This window comes from Artemia sp. Qi Xiang Cuo, chromosome 5 (assembly GCF_049724085.1).
Source record: "Artemia sp. Qi Xiang Cuo chromosome 5, ASM4972408v1, whole genome shotgun sequence".
Lineage (NCBI taxonomy): Eukaryota > Metazoa > Arthropoda > Branchiopoda > Anostraca > Artemiidae > Artemia > Artemia sp. Qi Xiang Cuo.
The window spans coordinates 4913238-4938101 of NC_142798.1; the positions used below are offsets into that span (position 1 = coordinate 4913238).

Genomic DNA, 24864 nt, shown 5'->3' on the forward strand with positions numbered 1-24864 from the left:
GATCATATTGGCTAAATTTAATTTCGGGACCTAAACTTAAAATCCAATGTCATTCAAAAAGTCATTTCAGGGAATTTGAGTAGAGAAGAAGGTACCATTTCCCCCAGACATATAGCAATCTCCATGTTTTTTTCCCCAGGCATATAGCAAATACCATGTTATTCTAACAGATATATAGGAAATATCATGTTATTCTACGACGCCCCCGTACCAAACAGGTTGGGTATAATCTGTTTTGGTTCAAGTTTTTCTGACACAATTAACTTAATTTCTTTTTCATGATATACAAGTTTTTTTGTTAGGTTAAATCCGTGGTCATTCATCTGTAAGTTGATTAGTAGGGTGTTTTTTTTTAAACTTGGCTAATAGTTTTTTAAAAATATTAATACTACCGCTAAATTCATTCCATTTTTGGAATTAGGAGCGATATTGCGTGATGCTATCAGACTGGTTTCGTTTCATGGGTTAATTAATAGAAGGACTAATGTTTTTGAAAAGGGTAATTACTTCTTTAGTTTACGAGATTTGCGAATTTTTTGCGAAAAGATATTTGCGTAAAGGTATTACGATGGTTAAGAATGCCTCACGGGTAATTAAAGAATGGGATGCTTGCATCAACAATACAAAGAATATGCTCAGATACTTAATAGATTTGACGCTTACAAGACACATTGGTAGAAGGTATTCAATAGCTTAATTGAAAAGTAACGATAGAATGACATTGTGACTTGACCTAGCTTTACCTCGCTGATGTGGTATGTATAATACATAAGTAACGTTTTAAAAGTATTGTCAATTTAAAAAGAAATGGATGAAAAGTTTTTTGAGGGGGTTGGGTTGCATGGATGGTTGAGTTGCACGTGGGTTCAGTTAAAGGGATACAGTTGCACGGGGGTTTCGGTTATACAGGGGTTCAGTTACAAGGGGGATTCAGTTGCACGGGGGTTGAGTTAAATGGGAATTGAGTTCCACGAGAGTAGTGCTTTGTCGTGGTTTAGCCGTGAGGTTTCTTACCACAACCCCAAAGGGCTCCGATCCCCCCACCCCAACCCCGAAGGAAGCCCCCGGACAGAAAAGGTTCTCTGGACCCCCAAAGGACCCCCGGCGCCCCCGATGCCTCCTGAGTCCCCCATTATAATACTTTTTAAGGCTTTATTATATCTTTTCAGAACAAATTATTATTTTAGGCAATTATTTCGGTGAAACAGTTAGAGACATTTTAAGAGGGTTGTGAGGTCCCTTACCACAACCCCAAAAGGCTCCGATCCCCCCACCCCAACCCCGAAGGAAGCCCCCGGACAGCAAAGGTTCTCTGGACCCCCAAAGGACCCCCGGCGCCCCGATGCCTCCTGAGTCCCCCATTATAATACTTTTTAAGGCTTTATTATATCTTTTCAGAACAAATTATTATTTTAGGCAATTATTTCGGTGAAACAGTTAGAGACATTTTAATAGATGATTTTAGAAAAGGACTTGAGGGTGAAACTCTGTGGTCGTTATAATACACAAGTTCCATTTGAGCGGTGTTGTGAGGTCCCTTACCAGAACCCCAGCATTGTTGTATCTTTTAAAAGAGCTTTACAGGGTTTGAGAGACTCAGTTGCCTAATTCCGTGTGATTTTTCTTTACTTGATGGTCATTAAAAACGAAATTTTTGTGTTTAATCAGTAGTTTTTGTATCTTTTAAAAGAGCTTTACAGGGTTTGAGAGACTCAGTTGCCTAATTCAGTGTGGTTTTGCTTTACTTGGTGGTCATTAAAAACGAAATTTTTATTTTATATATTTAGTTTTTGTATCTTTTAAAAGAGCTTTACTGGGATTGAGAGACTCAGTTGCCTGATTCCGTGTGGTTTTTCTTTACTTGGTGGTCATTAAAAACGAAATTTTTGTGTTAAATAAGTAGTTTTTGTATCTTTTAAAAGAGCTTTACGGGGATTGAGAGACTCAGTTGCCAGATTCCGTGTGGTTTTTCTTTACTTGGTGGTCATTAAAAATGAAATTTTTGTGTTAAATCATTAGTTTTGTATCTTTTAAAAGAGCTTTACGGGGATTGAGAGACTCAGTTGCCTGATTCCGTGTGGTTTTACTTGAGTTGTTGGTAATTAAAAACTAAATTTTTGTTTTTAATAATTAGTTTTTGTATCTTTTAAAAGAGCTTTACGGTGATTGAGAGACTCAGTTGCCGGATTCCGTGTGGTTTTTCTTTACTTGGTGGTCATTAAAAATGAAATTTTTTGTGTTAAATAAGTAGTTTTTGTATCTTTTAAAAGAGCTTTACGGGGATTGAGAGACTCAGGTCCCTGATTCCATGTGTTTTTGCTTCAATTGATTGTCATTAAAAATGAAATTTTTGTGTTAAATAATTAGTTTTTGTTTATTTTAATAGAGCTTTAAGGGGTTTGAGAGACTCAGTTGCCTGATTCCGTGTGGTTTTTCTTTACTTGGTGGTCATTTGTTGTATCTTTTAAAAGAGCTTTACAGGGTTTGAGAGACTCAGTTGCCTAATTCCGTGTGGTTTTTCTTTACTTGGTGGTCATTAAAACGAAATTTTTGTGTTAAATAAGTAGTTTTTGTATCTTTTAAAAGAGCTTTACGGGGATTGAGAGACTCAGTTGCCGGATTCCGTGTGCTTTTTCTTTACTTGGTGGTCATTAAAAACGAAATTTTTCTGTTAAATAACTAGTTTGTGTATCTTTTAAAAGAGATTTACGCGGACTGAGAGACTCAGTTGCCAGATACCGTGTGGTTTTTCTTAACTTGGTGGTAATTAAAAATGAAACCTTTTTTAGTTTCAAAATGCTAGCAGGACTTGAGTTTTGTGAGTAGGGTGAAAAATGGTGCTTATTCAATATCCTGGTAAACATTATACTTCATTCTTTTTATTCTAACTTAACTTCTAGGAATAAGACTTCATTCCATCGGCTAAATTAGTTTATTCATGTATAACGGTGAACAAAAAAGACTATTAATTCTCCATATTCTTCTGGTCATTCTCCCATTCCCCCTTATCTCTTCTTCTTTTGATTGCATCAGTGAATTTCAAGAAGTTTATCCGATATTGGAATGCAGTTTTTAGAATGTGCCATTGAAGATGTATTGCTTGTGGAACTTATTTTTAGCCTCAGCTTCTTTACAGGGCTTCTGTCTTCTTCATTACCATCTATCTTTCCTTTTTCAACCGACCACTTCGTTTCCGTAGCCTCAGAGTTTCTAAGTTTTCTTTTCAGCTTTTGCTGGGTTTTCCGGGTTTTCTTTTCTACTTTTCCTATAAGTGTTTCATCTTTCATATCAAGTGGAATTTCCTTCTTTGGTTCGCTTATTTCACACTTGGAATGAAAGTCCAATTCGTCATAATGAGGATGTAAAGATCCTGATGCCTGCAGAGCACAGGACTTTAACTCACTTCCTGTTAGTTTGTTTATCACTATTGTAGAGGACTTCAATTGTCTCCGAATTCCAGGTATTTCAGCGAGGCTAATGAAACATCTTTCTGTCATTTTTTATTTCCTGAAATGGAAACAGAGATCATTGAAATATTGATCTTTTTCTGCATTGCCAAAAAATATTGCTTTCAAAATTCTTTACAGTCTCATGAAATGTAATTAAACAAATATAAAAGATTTTTCAACTAAAGTAAGGAGCAAGTTTAAAACTCATAACAGATTAAAGCTACTTTATATATAAGGGAGGGACCCCCAATTTTCTTTAAAAAATTTGGAAAAAAAAGCCAACTTCACAATAAAGAGTAAGGAGTTAAGGATGAGACAGACTTTTGATCTTTTACATAATTAAATAAATAAATAAAAAAAAACTTGCGAATATTTTCATTATAACTTAACTTGTAGGAAATAATCGAGTCAAACTCAAAACGAGCAAATCCCCTATGTCTTCCCAATTTAATTTTCTTTCATATGAATACTTTTCATTTTAAACTTAAAATACGCTAAATTCTTGATTTTCATTCTAACTTAACTTGTAGGAAATAATCAAGTCAAACTCAAAACGAGCAGAAATTAACATAAGTTGGGTGCAAAATCCCCTTTTCAATTGCGAATTTTCTTTAAAAATTTGGAAAAAACCAATTAGCTGGGATACCAAATGGACACTTTCTTGTGGCTTTTGGACACTTTTTTACTTTGAAGGACACAGGGACACTATTGAGTCAAAAAAGACAACTTTTTGAAAAAAAAGGACACTTTTTGGACATTTTCCAAAATCAAAACCAAATGGCTTTGTTTTCTTCTTTTTTTTTTGACTGCTTTTAATTTGTACTTTACTTTTAGGCTTTGGTAACGGCTTACACACATACACACACACACAAACACACAAATACACACAAAAACACCAAATCAATAAATAACAAAATCACTCACACACTCTCACTCACTGTCACACAGAGACACACACACACATGTCTGACATGGATATTAGGTATATCTACTATGATGAACAAAATGGCTGTCTAAAAATTTGGATTGTGTAACTTTGGGGAAATTGAACATTGAATGGTGTATAGTTTCCCCTCCAGTTTTTTTTGGTGACTTAAACAGGGCACTAGAACTTTTAATTGTCATTCAAATGAGCCCTACAGTAGGATGTCCGCTACTATCCTAAGCTTCAGCTGAAGCTAGCTTCAAACATTGAACCTAAAAGATTCATATTACCATAGTTACGAAGTGTTTATAGAATTGGTGGTCTTTAACAATACCGTTGGCTAGTCATGAGTGTGATGACTATTGTAATAATTCATCATTGTTTGTCATCCACTCAGTATGATTCCAATCTATATTAGGGACTTGCTTGTTCTTCTTCTTCTTCTTCTTAGAATATCTGACACACATATTCCGAGAAGGAATATGTATTGGTACCCATTTACTAAAAAAATGAACTTCGTCCTCTGGGTTGTGTATCTTACCCGGAAATTTCTCACAACCAAATCTTCCAGGTTGAATAATGGTATATCTGACTTGCATTTCTCAATTAAAAGTTTGTCAGAGGGTACATTCCCTTTTGCATACAGTGCTGTTACGCCAAAAAAACAGCATATCTCTCTAACTTCCTCCTGAACGTAGGATAAATCCTTCCCTTTGTTATAGGATGTATGAATCATTCTATTATACAAAACCATTTTGTTTGTAAAGTAAAGTGTACTCCGCCAGCTCTCTTCATTGTACGCATACATATTATAGTTTATAAACCAGTGATAACAAGAGACCTCTTGAAGATCAGTAGTCAACAGTAGAAATGAGCATTCAAAAATCACACCACACGCTGATTTCTTCACGCCAATGTACTCACAGTCAAAAACGCCATACATCTTTGAACTTATATTGATAGAATGGATAATCAAAACTGTTTAAAAATACAAATTGAAAGTATATTATATACTAAAGAAACTGAATATATTAATATCTAAAACAAGAATTTTTATTCTTATCCGATTCAAAACGCCTAATATCTCAAGCATATGCCACTCACTCAAGCATATGCGACTCAAATTTCATCTTTAAAACGCTAAGATATCTAATCAAGTAATTTAAAGCTTAGGATCAAAAGATATCTGATCAAGTAATTTAAAGCTTAGGATCAATTCCATTGCCGTTATAAATTGCTGAAAACTAAGTTCCTAGCAGTATTATATTTAGCAAGGATCCTTTTAAACAAAAAGGCAAAATATGACTCTTCGATGTATTCATTATAATAATATAAAATATTTGAAACTTATACAAAAGGGGTTCAGTTGCACGGGGGTTGAGTTAAATGGGGATTGAGTTCCACGAGAGTAGTGCTTTGTCGTGGTTTAGCTTGTCACAGTTTTAAAAGAGCTTTACGGGGATTGATAGACTCAGTTGCCGGATTCCTTGTGGTTTTTCTTTAATTGGTTGTCATTAAAAATTAAATTTTTGTGTTATATAAGTAGTTTTTGTATCTTTTAAAAGAGCTTTACGGGGATTGAGAGACTCAGTTGCCGGATTCCGTGTGGTTTTTCTTTACTTGGTGGTCATTAAAGCGAAATTTTTGTGTTAAATAAGTAGTTTTTGTATCTTTTAAAAGAGCTTTAAAGGGTTTGAGAGACTCAGTTGCCTGATTCCGTGTGGTTTTTCTTTACTTGGTGGTCATTAAAAACGAAATTTTTGTGTTAAATAAGTAGTTTTTGTATCTTTTAAAAGAGCTTTACGGGGATTGAGATACTCAGTTGCCGGATTCCGTGTGGTTTTTCTTTACTTGGTGGTCATTTGTTGTATCTTTTAAAAGAGCTTTAAAGGGTTTGAGAAACTCAGTTGCCTAATTCTGTGTGTTATTTCTTTACTTTGTGGTAATTAAAAATGAAATTTTGGTGTTACATAAGTAGTTTTGTATCTTTTAAAATAGCTTTAAGGGAATTGAGTGACTCAGTTGCCTGATTCCGTGTGGTTTTTCTTTACTTGGTGTTCATAAAAAAAGAAAGTTGTGTGTTAAATAAGTAGTTTTTGTATCTTTTAAAAGAGTTTTAAGGGGCCCCAACCTCTCTTACTTAGGAGCACTTTACCCCTTTTTTAAAATATGAAAAAAAAAAGCCAAGCCTACCACGGGTGGGACACCCACCCCCACGGTTTGGTTAGATTACATAAACTTTCTAGGTGGCCCCCCCGACCTAACATGACCTCACATTTCTAGGTGTCAGTCGAAAGCCGGACATGGGTAGGACCCCCACCACCAAGGTCAGGTTAGGTTAGATTAGGTTAGGATAGGTTACCTAACATTTCTAGGTTAACTTACATCAGGTTAAGTGGCACCTAACCTGACCCTGGTGGTCAGGTCACTTTAAATTACTTGATTATATATCTTTTGATCCTAAGCTTTAAATTACTTGATTAGATATCTTAGCGTTTTAAAGATGAAATTTGAGTCGCATATGCTTGAGTGAGTCGCATATGCTTGAGATATTAGGCGTTTTGAATCTGATAAGAATAAAAATTCTTGTTTTAGATATTAATATATTCAGTTTCTTTAGTATATAATGTAGTTTCAATTTGGATTTTTAAACAGTTTTGAATATCCATTCTATCAATATAAGTTCAAAGATGTATGGCGTTTTTGACTGTGAGTACATTGGCGTGAAGAAATCAGCGTGTGGTGTGATTTTTGAATGCTCATTTCTACTGTTCACTACTGATCTTCAAGAGGTCTCTTGTTATCACTGGTTTATAAACTATAATATGTATGCGTACAATGAAGAGAGCTGGCGGAGTACACTTTACTTTATAAACAAAATGGGTTCGTATAATAGAATGATTCATCCATCCTATAACAAAGGGAAGGATTTATCCTACGTTCAGGAGGAAGTTAGAGAGATATGCTGTTTTTTTGGCGTAACTGCACTGTATGCAAAAGGGAATGTACCCTCTGACAAACTTTTAATTGAGAAATGCAAGTCAGATATACCATTATTCAACCTGGAAGATTTTGGTTGTGAGAAATTTCCGGGTAAGATACACAACCCAGAGGACGAAGTTCGATTTTTTAGTAAATGGGTACCAATACATATTCCTTCTCGGAATATGTGTGTCAGATATCCTAAGAAGAAGAAGAACAAGCAAGTCCCTAATATAGATTGGAATCATACTGAGTGGATGACAAACAATGATGAATTATTACAATAGTCATCACGCTCATGACTAGCCAACGGTCTTTTTAAAGACCACCAATACTATAAACACTTCGTAACTATGGTAATATGAATCTTTTAGGTTCAATGTTTGAAGCTAGCTTCAGCTGAAGCTGAGGATAGTAGCGGACATCCTACTGTAGGGCTCATTTGAATGACAATTAAAATTTCTAGTGCTCTGTTTAAGTGACAAAAAAAAACTGAAGGGGCAACTATGCTCCATTCAATGTTCAATTTCCCCAAAGTTACACAATCCAAATTTTTAGAAAGCCATTTTGTTCAGCATAGTTGAAATATCTAATAACTATGTCAGACATGTGTGTGTGTGTGTGTGTGTGTGTGTGTGTGTGTGTGTGTGTTTGTGTGTGTGTGTGTGTGTGTGTGTGTGTGTGTGTGTGTGTGTGTGTGTGTGTGTGTGTGTGTGTGTGTGTGTGTGTGTGTGTGTGTGTGTGTGTGTGTGTGTGTGTGTGTGTGTGTGTGTGTGTGTGTGTGTGTGTGTGTGTGTGTGTGTGTGTGTGTGTGTGTGTGTGTGTGTGTGTGTGTGTGTGTGTGTGTGTGTGTGTGTGTGTGTGTGTGTGTGTGTGTGTGTGTGTGTGTGTGTGTGTGTGTGTGTGTGTGTGTGTGTGTGTGTGTGTGTGTGTGTGTGTGTGTGTGTGTGTGTGTGTGTGTGTGTGTGTGTGTGTGTGTGTGTGTGTGTGTGGGTGTGTGTGTGTGTGTGTGGGTGTGGTGTGTGTGTTTGGTTGTGTGAGTGTTTGTGTGTGTGTGTGTGTCTGTGTGTGTGTGTGTGTGTGTGTGTGTGTTTGTGTGTGTGTGTGTGTGTTTGTGTGTGTGTGTGTGTGTGTGTGTGTGTGTGTGTGTGTGTGTGTGTGTGTGTGTGTGTGTGTGTGTGTGTGTGTGTGTGTGTGTGTGTGTGTGTGTGTGTGTGTGTGTGTGTGTGTGTGTGTGTGTGTGTGTGTGTGTGTGTGTGTGTGTGTGTGTGTGTGTGTGTGTGTGTGTGTGTGTGTGTGTGTGTGTGTGTGTGTGTGTGTGTGTGTGTGTGTGTGTGTGTGTGTGTGTGTGTGTGTGTGTGTGTGTGTGTGTGTGTGTGTGTGTAAGCCGTTACCAAAGCCTAAAAGTAAAGTACAAATTAAAAGCAGTAAAAAAAAAAGAAGAAAATAAAGCGCTTTGGTTTTGATTTTGGAAAATGTCCAAAAAGTCTCCTTTTTTTTCAAAAAGTTTCCTTTTTTGACTCAATAGTGTCCCTGTATCCTTCAATGCAAAAAAGTGTCCAAAAGCCACTAAAAGTGTCCATTTGGCATCCCAGCTAATTGGTTTTTTTCAAATTTCTAAAGAAAATTCGCAATTGAAAAGGGGATTTTGCACCCAACTTATGTTAATTTCTGCTCGTTTTGAGTTTGACTCGATTATTTTCCACAAGTTAAGTTAGAATGAAAATCAAGAATTTAGCGTATTTTAAGTTTAAAATGAAAAGTATTCATATGAAAGAAAATTAAATTGGGAAGACATAGGGGATTTGCTCATTTTGAGTTTGACTCGATTATTTCCTACAAGTTAAGTTAGAATGAAAATATTCGCAAGTTTTTTTTTTATTTATTTATTTAATTATGTAAAATATCAAAAGTCTGTCTCATCCTTAACTCCTTACTCTTTATTGTGAAGTTGGCTTTTTTTCCAAATTTTTTAAAGGAAATTGGGGGTCCTACCCTTATATACAAAGAAGCTTCAATCTGTTATAAGTTTTAAACTTGCTCCTTACTTTAGTTGAAAAATCTTTTATATTTGTTTAATTACATTTCATGAGACTGTAAAGAATTTTGAATGCAATATTTTTTGGCAATGCAGAAAAAGATCAATATTTCAATGAGCTCTGTTTCCATTTCAGGAAATAAAAAATGACAGAAAGATGTTTCATTAGCCTCGCTGAAATACCTGGAATTCGGAGACAATTGAAGTCCTCTACAATAGTGATAAACAAACTAACAGAAAGTGAGTTAAAGTCCTGTGCTCTCCTGACATCAGGATCTTTACATCCTCGTTATGACGAATTGGACTTTCATTCCAAGTGTGAAATAAGCGAACCAAAGAAGGAAATTCCACTTGATATGAAAGATGAAGGACTTATAGGAAAAGTAGAAAAGAAAACCCGGAAAACCCAGCAAAAGCTGAAAAGAAAACTTAGAAACTCTGAGGCTACGGAAACGACGTGGTCGGTTGAAAAAGGAAAGATAGATGGTAATGAAGAAGACAGAAGCCCTGTAAAGAACCTGAGGCTAAAAATAAGTTCCACAAGCGATACATCTTCAATGGCACATTCTAAAAACTGCATTCCAATATCGGATAAACCTCTTGAAATTCACTGATGCAATCATAAGAAGAAGAGAGAAGCAGGAATGGGCGCATGACCAGAAGAATATGGAGAATTAATAGTCTTTTTTGTTCACCGTTATAGATGAATAAACTAATTTAGCCGATGGAATGAAGTCCTATTCCTAGAAGTTAAGTTAGAATAAAAAGAATGAAGTATAATGTTTACCAGGATATTGAATAAGCACCATTTTTCACCCTACTCACAAAACTCAAGTCCTCCCAGCATTTTTGAAACTAAAAAAAATTTCATTTTTAATGACCACCAAGTAAAGAAAAACCACACGGGATCCGGCAACTGAGTCTCTCAATCCCCGTAAAGCTCTTTTAAAAGATACACAAACTACTTATTTAACACAAAAATTTCATTTTTAATGACCACCAAGTAAAGAAAAACCACACGGAATCCGGCAACTGAGTCTCTCAATCCCCGTAAAGCTCTTTTAAAAGATACAAAAACTACTTATTTAACACAAAAATTTCGTTTTTAATGACCACCAAGTAAAGAAAAACCACACGTAATTAGGCAACTGAGTCTCTCAATCCCTGTAAAGCTCTTTTAAAAGATACAATAAATGACCACCAAGTAAAGAAAAACCACACGGAATCAGGCAACTGAGTCTCTCAAACCCCTTAAAGCTGTGTTAAAAGATACAAAAACTACTTATTTAATAAAAAAATTTCATTTTTAATGACCATCAAGTCAAGAAAAACCACACGGAATCCGGCAACTGAGTCTCTCAATCCCCGTAAAGCTCTTTTAAAAGATACAAAAACTACTTATTTAACACAAAAAATTTCGTTTTTAATGACCATCAAGTATAGAAAAACCACACGGAATCCGGCAACTGAGTCTCTCAATCCCCGTAAAGCTCTTTTAAAAGATAAAATAACTACCTATTTAACACAAAAATTTCTTTTTTAATGACCACCAAGAAAAGAAAAACAACACCGAATTAGGCACCTGAGTCTCTCAATCCCAGTAAAGCTTTTTTAAAAGATACAAAAACTACTTATTTAACACAAAAAGTTCATTTTTAATGACCACCAAGTAAAGAAAAACCACACGGAATCTGGCAACTGAGTCTCTCAATCCCCGTAAAGCTCTTTTAAAAGATACAAAAACTACTTATTTAACACAAAAATTTCGTTTTTAATGACCACCAAGTAAAGAAAAACCACACGGAATCCGGCAACTGAGTCTCTCAATCCCCGTAAAGCTCTATTAAAAGATACAAAAACTATTTATTTAACACAAAATTTCGTTTTTAATGACCACCAAGTAAAGGAAAACCACACGGAATTAGGCAACTGAGTCTCTCAAACCCTGTAAAGCTCTTTTAAAAGATACAAAAACTACTGATTTAACACAAAAATTTCGTTTTTAATGACCATCAAGTAAAGAAAAATCACACGGAATTAGGCAACTGAGTCTCTCAAACCCTGTAAAGCTCTTTTAAAAGATACAACAATGCTGGGGTTCTGGTAAGGGACCTCACAACACCGTTCAAATGGAACTTGTGTATTATAACGACCACAGAGTTTCACCCTCAAGTCCTTCTCTAAAATCATCTCTTAAAATGTCTCTAACTGTTTCACCGAAATAATTGCCTAAAATAATAATTTGTTCTGAAAAGATATAATAAAGCCATAAAAAGTATTATAATGGGGGACTCAGGAGGCATCGGGGCGCCGGGGGTCCTTTGGGGGTCCAGAGAACCTTTGCTGTCCGGGGGGCTTCCTTCGGGGTTGGGGTGGGGGGATCGGAGCCTGTTGGGGTTGTGGTAAGGGACCTCTCAACCCTCTTAAAATGTCTCTAACTGTTTCACCGAAATAATTGCCTAAAATAATAATTTGTTCTGAAAAGATATAATAAAGCCTTAAAAAGTATTATATTGGGGGGACTCCGGAGGCATCGGGGGTGCCGGGGGTCCTTTGGGGGTCCAGAGAACCTTTGCTGTCCGGGAGCTTCCTTCGGGGTTGGGGTGGGGGGATCGGAGCCCTTTGGGGTTGTGGTAAGGGACCTCACGGCTAAACCACGACAAAGCACTACTCTCGTGGAACTCAATTCCCATTTAACTCAACTCCCGTGCAATTGAATCCCCCTTGTAACTGAACCCCTGTATAATCAAAACCTCCGTGCAACTGTTTCCCCTTTAACTGAACCCTCGTGCAACTCAACCCTCCATGCAACCCATCCCCCTCAAAACACTTTTCAGCCATATATTTTTAAATTGACAATACTTTTCAAACGTCACTTATGTATTATACAGACCACATCAGCGAGGTAAAGCTAGGTCAAGTCACAATGTCATTCTATTGTTACTTTTCAATTAAGCTATTGAATACCTTCTACCAATGTGTCTTGTAAGCGTCAAATCTATTAAGTATCTGAGCATATTCTTTTTATTGTTGATGCAAGCATCCCATTCTTTAATTACCCGTGAGGCATTCTTAACCATCGCAATACCTTTACGCAAATATCTTTTTGCAAAAAATTCGCAAATCTCTTAAACTAAAGAAGTAATTACCCTTTTCAAAAACATTAGTCCTTCTATTAATGAACCCATGAAACGAAACCAGTCTGATAGCATCACACAATCTCGCTCCTAGTTCCAAAAATGGAATGCATGTAGCGTTCGTAGTAATAGGTTTAAAAACCTATTAGCCAAGTTTTAAAAAAAAACCTACTAATCAACTTACAGATGAATGACCACGGATTTAACCTAAAAAAAACTTGTATATCATGAAATAGAAATTCAGTTAATTGTGTCAGAAAAACTTGAACCAAAACAGATTATACCCAACCTGTTTGGTACGGGGGCGTCCTAGAATAACATGATATTTCCTATATGTCTGTTAGAATAACATGGTATTTGCTATATGTCTGGGTAAAAAACATGGAGATTGCTATATGTCTGGGGGAAATGGTACCTTCTTCTCTACTAATTTGTTCCAAACATTACATAAAGTTTTAAGTAGAGAAGTAAAAAATTATTAAAAGGTTCATCTTGTTCATCCCCGAAGTCTGTTCAAAAGTCAAAGTTCGCCAGACGCTTTTTTTTCTTCTAGGACAAGATCTGTGCTAACTTTGTACTAATAAAAAACTATCATTCAGTGTTTTAAAAAAAATTTAATCAATCATGCATATCACTTCTTAGTGGTTAGAACTTGAAAATTTTTATTTGTTTGGTAAATATAAGAAACTGTTTCTTAAGGTATCTTGACCGGGCCTAGCAAGGTTTTTCCCAAGCTAAACTAGGCCTACTCTGCAAAGATTCGATTTTAATCCTATTGCATCGCAGATTAATCTTACCAAACATAATTTTCTTTGCAATGTTCTGCTTTTGTAATGGGGCCACCAGACGCTAGCAGTTTTTAATACCTCTCTTCCCAGGTTAAATCGGCCAAAGGTCCAGCTCTTATAAGTTTTCCGTTCTGTTTAACATGATGCTACAAATTGGCATATTGAAGACTGTGTTGGTCTTTGACAGCGAAACTCAGTCGGTGTCCCTGACTTTGACACCGAAATTCAGTTTCGTTTCCACAAAAATTTCCCAAATTTAGGGTCTCGCCCCTGAGTTTTGAAAAACTCAAATTGGGAGCATGGATCTAGCCAACGTTGTCTCACCAATTGTTGATTGGGAGCATATAAACTGCCAATTATTGATTGGGATCATATAAACTGCCAATTATTGATTGGGAGCAAAAACGATTGAGATTGCGAGCATGGGAGCTGCCAACTATTGACTGAGAGCATGGATCTAGTCAACGTTGTCTCACAAATTATTTGCATGAATATAAATCTTATGGGTATTTGTTGGCTGAAAAAAATGTTGATCCAATAAAGGACTGCTAATTGCACATGTTAAATCGTTGCAAACTTTCAACACGGAAAGTTGCCTCTTGTAGTGGAATACATTCCTTCTTTTTTTTCAGTAGCAATGTCTTTCAGTGAAATACCCCGAACTCCATCAATTACTTCATCAAAAGCCAGTCTTCTCTTCGATTTTGATATGAATGATCCTGATTTTGGCTCTCTGAAGGACCTCCCTCAATCCTGCTCCGCTGCGCACAAGTTTGCTGGTAAGTTTTGCTCTTTATTCACTCATCATTTTCCGTCTTTTGAAATTCTAGTAACTCCCACTATTAGAGATTTTTGGAATGGTACAGTATACTTCGCGATTTCAGGCATAACTGGAATTTCAAACTGCTACGCAACCCCCGGCCCACAAAGTTAATACATTAGCTCATTCGTGGTTTAAGGGGGTACATGGGCGGATCTAGAGCAAAATCTTGGGGGACCCTATGTGACAAGGGTGCCAATAACTGACCAAATTTAATGTAAAAAAAAGAGTGAAACAAAAGAAAAAAACAAGGAATGATACTTGACTTACTTGACTTAAGGCTCCTGCCGAGGGTTCGGCGTGGAGAACGATGAGACTAGGCGCCTCCAGGTTGACCTATTTCTTGCCAGGATCGTAGCTTCTTCCACCGGGATGTGGGCTTGGGTGAGGAATTCATCGGCTTTGTCTTTCCACCTAGTGGGTGGGCGTCCTCTGGGTCGCTTCCATCCGTGTAGGGTGGGGTCGAAGTTGAATGCGACCCGTGCTGGGGCGTCGCTTGGCATGCGAAGGAGGTGGCCGTACCACCGAACAGTACACTTGGTAAGCTGCGTCGAGAAAGGAGTTTGAGCCGTACGTGATAGGAGAGTCTGGTTGCTAACGAAGTCAGTCTAGTGAAGTCTTTCGATTCTTCGTAGATGTTTCTTCTGAGCGACATCGACGGCGCTGAGGATAGATTTTGCTGCTGGCCACGTCTCCGCTCCATACAGCAGCACGGTGCTAACTGACGCATTGTAAATGCGCATTTTGGTAAAGCGGCTTATGTTTGGCTTTCACCAGATGCTGCTAAGCTTCCCAACAAGTGCTGAAGCTTTGGCAATTCGAGATGTAAGCTCTTTTGTGATCAAGCCATCATTCGACAGAATAGATCCCAGATAAGTGAAGTCTTTAACCACATCTACTCAGTTGCTTCCGATGTTGACTTCCTTTATGGTAGAACGAGACGTGGTGGGCTCAAGGAGCAAAACTTTGGTTTTCTACAAGTAGATCTTCAGTACAACTTTTAAGACTTCTTCTAAGAGAACCTAGAAAGCTTTGGTGATCTTTTCGACGGTGCTCGCAACTAGCACTATCTCGTCGGCGAAGTCAGCATCAGAGAGTAGCCGGTCTCTGAACTGAAGACAGAACTGAAGGCGATTCGTTGTGCTGGTCATAAGGTCATAACCTGGTCTAAGACGCAGTTGAAAAGCTCGGGAGCGGCGGCACAACCTTGCCGGACGCCAGTCTCCACCGAGAATGTGAAACTGTGTCTTCCATTGACTTTCGCGCAACTTTTCGTATCCTCATACAGCTTTTCAAAAAGTGAGCAATATTTCTTGGGTAGACCGGTAGTTCTTAGTATCAGCCAAAGTGAACGGCGATCAACAGAATCGAAGGCAGCCTCAAAGTCCACGAATGCAATGTACGCTTTTCGGTGGAACTCTCATGTGTTTTCGATCAATTGACGCATAGTACACATTTGCTCCTTCGTCGACCTGCCGGGCATGAATCCGGCTTGCTGGACTCCTCTCTTTCTACGCAAAAAGGTGGAACACCTGTCCAGGAGTGACATGGCGAAGAGTTTACCAGGAACGGAGAGAAGCGTGATCCCACTATAATTGGAGCAGATTTGACGGCTGCCCTTACGTTTCCAGAGCGGCAATATGATGCCAGCACGCCAGTCATTCGGTATGCTTTCTGTCGTCCATACAGCTGAGAAGATTAGCTGGAGCCACAGAATCATCGCTGTACCACCGTACTTGAGGAGTTCTGCAGAAATACCACAAACGCCGGGGGCTCGATTATTATTTAACCGTTTTACAGCATTTTGGACCTCAAAGGTGGTTAGCGGTTGCGATACGAGGTCGGAAGTAGCCTCGGGTGTGGTCATTGCTGCTTGAATCAGATCTGGGTTGGGATGAGCAACTGTCTCGGCATTCAGAAGCGTTGAGAAGTTACTGCTCCAGGCAGAGAGTTGGCCTGCATTGTCATCCAGCATGCTTCCATCAGCAGACAAAACACGGCTTACGGTGGAAGTCTTCCCTTCCGTCAGCTCACAGAGGTGTTTTTACTAGGAGCAGGTGTCTCCTTTTCTTGTGGCATCTTCGAGATCGCTGGCTTTCTTGCCAACTAAGGCCTTCCTATCTCTTTCCAGTAGGATATTGTTCATGCCATTGAGTCGTCTGTACTCTGGTATATTCTTTGCTAAGCGGGCCTTCCGAGACAGTACAATCACGGACAGATTCTCTTGGGATTTACGGGGCTTATTCTTTCGCCTACTGTGGCCAATGGTACTGCCTGCAGAATCGAGTATATTATCTTTGAAAGACTTTTATGCTACTTCAGGGTCGTCCAGAACTTGGAGGCAGCTAAACCGGTTAGAGATATCGAGAGCATACTTCTGTTCCATCTCAGATATAGCCAGACTACTCAAATCGAGCTTGGGAGGCCGTCTTTCTTGTCCTTGTGCTCTCAGGCGTAGCCTCAGTGTGGCGACTACCATCCTATGGTCTGTGTTTCCATAGTGTTAGAAAAAATCTTGGGGGGGCGCCCCTCCCAATTCACCTAGATCCGCCAGTGAATTGGCACTAAATGAGTACTAACTGCATGAGGACTCGCCGCATGCTTAAATCATATGCGATATAGAACCGCATAAACATGTTTTACCCTTTTGACTTGATGCTTGCAGATCTAAGCTTGCTGATTACATATCTGAAGCTAATATTACGCACACCTTGGGCAAATATGCTATAAAGCACAGAAGTAAATTTTACAAACTTTAAGAAGTGTGGTAGACCCAATGCAGACAAACACAAGCCTATAAACAAACGCAGACAAACGAATGGAGAAACATATAGACTGACAAAAGATAAAAATTATTGCCAATAATATTTAGTTTCAAGGCTGCTAATTCAGCATTCTTTCCATTTTCTTTATTGCATCCTCGTTGCAAGATATTTTTCCTGTAAGCTTGTCTATTTAAAAAAAATATCTTATCTAAGATTCGCAACCAAGTTTCCACGTCCACAGGCAAGTGTCCTACCGATGATGGCCAGCGTTATCAACGGTCATCATAAAACACTTAAATGAAACACTACGTTAACCTAATAATAGTATGTAACCTAATAATTGTATGGCCACTAAACCTAATAATAGTATACATAGAAAAGCGGTCATTGAATAAAAGCATTTAACACTTGGAAAAAACACTTAAATGAAGCATTACATTTACTTTATACTTTTTTTTTTTAGCTTCCGGATACCTCGCTATTCTTCTGTTATTTTTTAGTGGCCATATATCTAGAAAGAATTGTTTTCCGACTTCAAACTGTCCAAATACTTTTATCCCCCGGAAAATACCCCCCCCCCCCCGTGGAAAAGAAGGCTTTCCAAATTTGAGAATTTTATTTTTTCAATTTCCATAGGAGGAAGAAGTTTTGGTACTTGTGTATTATGGGCAACTCACTCAAGCTTACGCTGTGTAAAACTCGAGAACAAAACTGGTTTCTTCGTTAGTTTTTTTTTTTCAGCTTAGCACGAGACTTTAAACGAAATTAAAACTTAAAACGAACAGAAATTATTCCGTATATGAAAGGGGCTGTCCCCTCCTCAGCGCCTCGTTCTTTACGCTAAAGTTTTTCATTGTTTAAAAAAATAGAGTCGTGAGCAAGTCAAACTTTAGCGTAAAGAGCGAGGCGCTGAGGAAGGGACAGCCCCTTTCATAATATGGAATAATTTATGTTAGTTTTCAGTTCTAATGTTGCTCCTTACTTTCAGTTGAAAAAACTTGTTATTTTTATTTAATTTCTGATCGTTTTTAAATAATGCTGGGAAATCCGGCACCCCCTTCATGCAAAATTCCCTTCCCCATGAAAAAATCCTCTGTGGAAAGATCCTCCCATATAACCCCCGACCCACCCGTGATCCGTGATCTTTCTTCTGGCAAAAAATGGAAAATTCCACATTTTTGCAGATAGGAGCTTGAAACCTCACAGTAGGATTCTCTTATACGCTGAATCTGACGGTGTGATTTTCATTAAGGGTCTTTAACTTTTTGGTGGTGTTTCCCCTTTTTTTAATATCAGGCAAATTTTCTCAGGCGCTTGACTTTTGATAGGTATAACTATACTTGATGAAATTCATCTATTTGAAATCATAATTAAAATCTGATTCTTGTGATGTATCTATTGGCATCAGAATTCCGTTTTTTAGAGTTTCGTTTACTATTGAGCTGGGTGGCTCCTTACTTACAGTTCGTTACCACGAACTGTTTGATAAATCTGCAAAAAGCACGCTGAAATGATCAAAAGCTTTAGCTTGAGCCCTTTACCATCTCTACACTGACTATACATAATTGACTATACATAAGCTTCACTGACTATAGTATTCGGAGTTTGGCTAGTGGTCGAAAGAGATTTATCTAACATTATGTATTTTGTTAACACTATGGTTAGTTTAAAGTTATTAGTTTTAATCAAACACTATAGTTAACATTATGCCATGTATTATTCAGCGTCAGGATGTGACTTCTGTCGAATTTCTGTTACATGCAACAGAACTTATACAAAATTTTCTCAGTGAACTATATATATATATATATATATATATATATATATATATATAGATTCTTGTAAACTATACTTACAAAATAGAAATTTGAACACAACCGAAATTCGATAACCCAAATCTAAAGACTCGCTGACGGAGTTTTCAGGTCACAGTGACAGTGAGATGTAAGTCAGTGTCGTAGTTGTCTCCTAGTTCCAGTGGCATCAATGGGGAGTGGGTAGTGTTCCTTTGCCCACCTAGTTTTTGAAAAATATGTTTTTGGTACTTTCAGTGAAAAAAATTGAAAAGCAACGAATTTGCTCTCGCTCCCTAGATACTAAGAATACCTTTTGCCCCTCCCCTCTATAGTTTTGTGAATTGAGGCCACTAGCCTAGCCACTAGAATTAACCTGGTTCTGTTGGTCAGCAAACGATTTATGAAAAATATTAAGAAGTATGGGAAGGGGAGTATACAAGAAAGGGAATTTTAATGTTGTGTTGTTGCACTATCATCGGAAGTATGTGCTGATAAAATTTTGAACTAATTGAAAATTCGGAAGTAATCAAAATATGGCTCAAGTTGGTAAGTTGAGGAAAATGAGTTAATAAATAAAAAGCTTTGCACAAATGAACTGACTGATGATTTTTCCATATGTTTGTAGGGTTACGCAAAACTAGTGCTTTAAACACCAAACACTATAGTATTTTTTGTAAAGCCGAAACATTTTTTTGTTTAATCTGATATGGCTTCTACGCATAAATCTGAGTGGCTTCTACGCATAGATCTGAGTGGCTTCTACGCATAGAGCTTAGTCCAATGATCGGCTCTCTTTTTTGGTTCTAAAACACATCTTTCAGGGTTATTCTGTAGACGGGAGTGAAATAATGCCTATTTGCTAGTAGTCGTGCTGTCGACCAGGTGCGCACCCACGAGGGGGGGGGGGCTAAAAGGGCTTTAGCCCCATCCTCAAGAAAAAAAATACATTCTGTTTTAAATCTTATTTAATCTGCTCGGTTTTATCATTCCTTCCTTAGTCCTTACTCAAAACTTGCATTCAAAAAGCTAAAATAAACTTGAAGTGATGCCTTAACATATCTTTTTTCTAAGGAATTCTTAAAGCTTTCCGTTGGTTTCCGTTACCGGGGGGCCCACGGACCCCCGGTCAGCCCCCCCCTTCCTCCATAATTAGTTTCTGAGTGCGCCACTGCTGCAGACTAACTTCAGTATTTGCATCGTAGCTTGTAATTCTCCGTTGTCGGCTATAGATAGATTTTCGAATTTTGTTTTATGCTATAGAAAAGAAATTCCCATTTGCTTGAACAAAAATTACTGCTTCATGTTTTATGCAATAAATTGTTTCAGATAAAGTGGCTTGCGAAATTTCCCTGTTTTTGTAGAATTTTGAGAAACTAGTGCTTTGCTGAAAACTAAGCTTGTTGGGTTTTTTAGTGAATTAAAATTAGATAGTAAAATTTAATGATTTCATGGCTTATAAAAGAATGCTGGTAGCATTATAAAATAGGCTTTCTCGGAAGGCTACTTAAGGATTTTTCCTCTCCTATCCTGTCTTGTTGCGTCGGTTTTGTGTTTTCAGTAAGGCGCAGTTTTTCATAATGCAAGAAAGATTTGAAGAAATCATCAGTCCGTTTATGTGCACTATCTTATGCACAGACTATGTAAATTCCCAAAATTAGGTCATATAAACTACACTTCCTACTGCGTTCTACATTTATATGTACATAGGACGTGCTATGTCAGCCTTGCCATCTGATAACAAAATAGGTGAACTGAGTACAGTTGGCCTGATTATATCCCCCTCCCCTTCCGCATATTCTCGGATACAGCTTTATACTAAGTTCGCTGAATTCAGTATCCCTTCTGAACGAAAAGTTGAAAAAAAACTGAAAGTATGGAGCAGCATTAAAACTACAGTAATTATTCGGTATATGAGGGGGAATGCTCCTTCCTCATACCCGCTCTTACGCTAAATTCCAAGTTTAAAAACAATTCTTTTCCTTCAAAATCAACGTCCCTTCCAGGGTTGCCACCCCTAATGATTTATCACTATTTCTAGTGATTTTTTATATTGCCTAAAAATTCACTAAATCAGCATATAAATCACTAGATTATTGAAGAAAATCACTAAAACCTAGTGAACTTTTTTCACGGAGTGGCAACCCTGGTCTCTTCTGTTTGAGTAGTCTTTTCTAAAGAATAAAAAAGTCCAACTTAGCGTAAAGAGTGAGGGATGAAGAAGGGGCAGCCTCCCTTATATACAGAGTAATTTCGTGCTCCTTACTTTCAGCTGAAAAACTTTTTTTTATTTAATTTCTGATCGTTTTTCAAATAATGCCGGGAAATCCATAATTCGCCACATGGTTTAATATACATTTCTTCTCAAAACCAGAACGTAATTTGCACTCTAATGAAAAAAAAAAATGACCGTGGATTGTCAATTTAATATACATATACTCATATTTATTCCTTCAAGTTTAAAAACAAATTATTTATCAAAGTAAAAGAAGTCAAAACGTTTTAAATGTATTTTGTTCTCCATTTCCGAAACTCTAAAAAACGAAATTTTGATATCAAGGAGGCACACTTGTGCCTCTTTAAAGAGGCGACCCACCACAATGTTAAGCGATTTCCGGTCCTAGCGGTCGCAGAGAGACAGCGGTGATCGCGTTTTGTAGCCCAAGCTCCAACTAAGAAACGTGCAAAATTTCACCCCCCCCCCTCCGACTTTATCTTCATGGGTAAAAGTGGGCCGGAAGTTTCGACCCTCCGACCACAGCCCCCCTTTAACGTTGTCCGATTGGGGTGAATTTAGAGGTTAAGCTTTCCTAGGGACTGGGAGCTTATCCTCGAAATTTCAGCTCAATCCGATCACTCCTTCCCTGTTTTCCAAAAAACAAATATAGCCACTTAAAGTTCATTTCTCTTTTTTTTATCAGCCACGCCTACAGGCCACAGTTGGCAATGGATCCGGGTAAATGAGGACTCATTCGAACCGGAATTTGACCTGTTAGGGCCTTTTGATATTTTCAGACCGAAAAAATTATCCCCCGAATTTACATTTACGAAAAACCTCGTTTTCCTATAAGAGCCCATATTAATTTTTCCCACCACAACCCCCCTTTAACGTTGTCCGATCACGCTGAAATTTAGAGGATAAGCTTTCCTTGGGCCTGGAAACTTATCCTCAAAATTTCAGCTCAATCCGATCCTTCCTTCCCTATTTTCCAAAAACCAAATATCAAGTTTTGTGGGGATTTGCTTGCCTCAAAAATAGATACGAGAGACTAAAATAATATAACAAGTGTCTCTGTGGTACAATGGTCGCTGTTTCTGACTGTCAGGCGGAAGATCCGGGTTCGATTCCCTGTCAGAGAAAATTTCTTATATAGCCTACTGAATTTAAAGTTTAAAAAAGAAACTCAGTTTCTTTTTTAAATCCAATCTATTAAATCTTTCGGCTCAGCAGGCGTCTCCAGAAGAATATCACAGTCGGCCTTCAGCTTACAGGTAAGTCACCACTGCTTTGACAACATGCCGTATACCCGCATGCTCGAAGAAAAGTTGAAAAAAGAAAATCTTAGTGTGCATTTGATTTGAGTATTCAGGAATTAAAAGCCTTAACAAGAATCTTCAAAAGCGGGGGGTTTGGGAGGCGGCAGCCCCCCATCTTTAACTCCTGAAAAGATCAGCTAAAAGTTAGTCAAGCTGTATAAGTAATAAACTGTACAAAAACTTGCAGAAATTATTTTTAAAAAACTACGTTTTCTAAAGAGTTAAAGAGGCTGAGTCACAAGTTCGAACCTTAAAACGTACAGGGATTAGTAGTTGCAGTTGGGGGGCTGCTGCCCCTCAAACCCCCGCTTCCGTATATGAAAGGGGCTGTGCCCTCCTCAACGCCTCGATCTTTACGCTAAAGTTTGAATTTCTCACAACTCTTTTTTTTAAACAATAAAAACTTTAGCGTAAATAGTGAGGCGTTGAGGAGGGCACAGCCCCTTTCATACAAGGAAGCGGAGGTGCCAACTGCACCTCCTAATCCCTGTACGTTTTAAGGTTCGAACTTGTGACGCAGCCTCTTTAACTCTTTAGAAAACGTAGTTTTTTTTCAAATAATCAATAGGTATATCATAGGGACTAGCACAGTGTATTATTGTACGTGTATTGATAATGAATAAAATCTTATCTTACATCAAATATTATGCTAATTGGCGTATTTAAGATCCGAGTCCAAATATTTAAGATCCATCAAGTTTAGTGTTAAAAGCTATTAAAAGCTACGAGCCTAAGAAAATGTGGCTGATTTTGAAAAACGGGAAGGGGAATGTTCCCTAAAAGTCAAGGAATCTTAATGAAAATCACACCGTCTTTTTCAACGAATCTGAGAACTCTAGTGTAGCGGTTTCAAGCTTCTATCTACAAAAATGTGGAGTTTTATATTTAGAAGGTCACGGATGCGTGTTTATTATTTTTTCTTTCTTTCTTTCTTTCTTTTCCCCATGTATGATCGTATCGAACCAATGGTCCTAGTAGATCGGCAGAGGTTCAGTCGAAAGAAAATTAAAAGTTCTAGTGCCCTTTTTAAATGACCAAAAAGATTGGAGGGCAACTAGACCCCCTCCCCCAAAGTCGTCTGATCAAAAATTTTGAGATTGCCTTTTTGTTCAGCATAGTTGAAAGGTCCAATTACTATGCTTTTGGTGATGACATGACCGTCCATAGTCGCTGGGGAAAGGACTGTAAGTAACGCAAATATGGTGCTACAACAAGCAATAAATTAAATTGAGCTTCCAGTCCTGTTAGTTCAAGCGGTAGAGCGTGGGATTTATAATCATAAAGTTGAAGGCTAAGTCCCTTATCGGGTGTTTTTTTTTTCAATCACGGTTTTGTGTCTTCTATATGATTCTGTAGAGAAGCTGTCTTTGTTAAGGCTGACTGGTAATCCTTAACCAACGTGGTTTTTCCTACTACGTCAAGAAATCACGATCAACCGCCAAAATTTGAGCTATTTTGAGCTTGATATTTATTTTCTGATAATTTCTGGATCACAAACGAACACTTTTTTTTACGTTTTCTTTTAGTATTTCGGAAAAACATCAAATCAAGGTATTCGAATTTGTTAATTGATTGTTAATCAATTGTTAATTGATTGTTTCTTTTGGTTTCCATAGTCTCTGAAGAAAAAGCTGTAAGTTACTCAATTTCTCCATTGTTCACATATAGCTCAGTATTTGTTATTGGGAAATACACGGACATTGTTTAGGGTCGGATTTTTGCAGTGGGAAGGATTTCCACGGGAAGGGTTTTTCATAGGAAGGAAAGTTTCTTAGGGAACTCTTCAGAAGAAATTTTATACGAGGGGAGGGGGATTTCCTATATTATTTTAAAAAACCATCACAAATCAGATTAAAAAGATATATCAATTGGAAGTAAGGAGCAACCTTAAAACTTAAAACGAACAGAAATTATTCCGTATATGAGGGGAACTAAAAAAAAATCACGGTGGTCTTGCTTCTACATTTAATGTCTTTATATTTTTTCGTGATTCAGAGGGCAAAGCCGAGCATCTTCTTTTTAATAGGCAGCGCAATAGCGATGTCCGCACAGTGTATCTTTTTTTATTATTTTTTTTTTTTTGACCAGGGCACTTCGTATAGAAGGAGTTGTTGTAGAGACTTCGAAAGGGGCTCATTCGATTGGAAATTGAAAGGGCTAGTGCCCTTTTTATTAGTCGAAAGTGATTGGAGGGCAACCAGCCCCCCTCCCACGCCCATCATTTCTCAAAGTACATCCGCATAAACTTTGGAGGTGGCTCAATGGATTGAAAATTGAAAGTTCTATTGCTCTTTTTAATAGTCGAAATTGATTGGAGGGCAATCACCCCTCCCCCGGCCCATAATTTCCCCAAACACATCCAATCAAAATTTTGATATAGCCATGTTTTAAGTATGTTTGAAAGGTCCTGTAATCATGTCTTTGGGGATTACCCCCCCCCCCTCCCACAGGCCTCTATAAGTTATAGACGGCCTTAAGGCAAGGGGTATAACTTATATCGGTTGCCCATTGTTTTACATGGAAACGGTGGTCGTATAAACTTTGAATATGGGTCTTTCAATTGCAAATCAGAAATCCTTGTGTCCTTTTTATGAGTCAAAAGTGACGGGAGGACGGCTAGCCTCGCTCCA

The 24864-nt window shown here is 37.8% G+C and overlaps 1 protein-coding gene across 7 annotated transcripts in view; it reads left to right on the forward strand.

Moving 5' to 3' along the window:
• Pino (protein pinocchio) overlaps positions 1-24864 on the forward strand; it is a 98517-nt gene that overhangs the window by 40543 nt on the left and 33110 nt on the right. For 4 of the 7 annotated variants that reach the window (XM_089088689.1, XM_089088692.1, XM_089088690.1 and 1 more), the window contains exon 2: positions 13952-14098. In XM_089088689.1, the coding sequence (XP_088944815.1) occupies positions 13957-14098 (142 nt within the window). In that variant the 5' untranslated portion in view covers positions 13952-13956. The remainder of the gene's footprint in view (positions 1-13951; positions 14099-24864) is intronic. The other 3 variants (XM_089088693.1, XM_089088691.1, XM_089088695.1) reach the window with 2 other exon arrangements.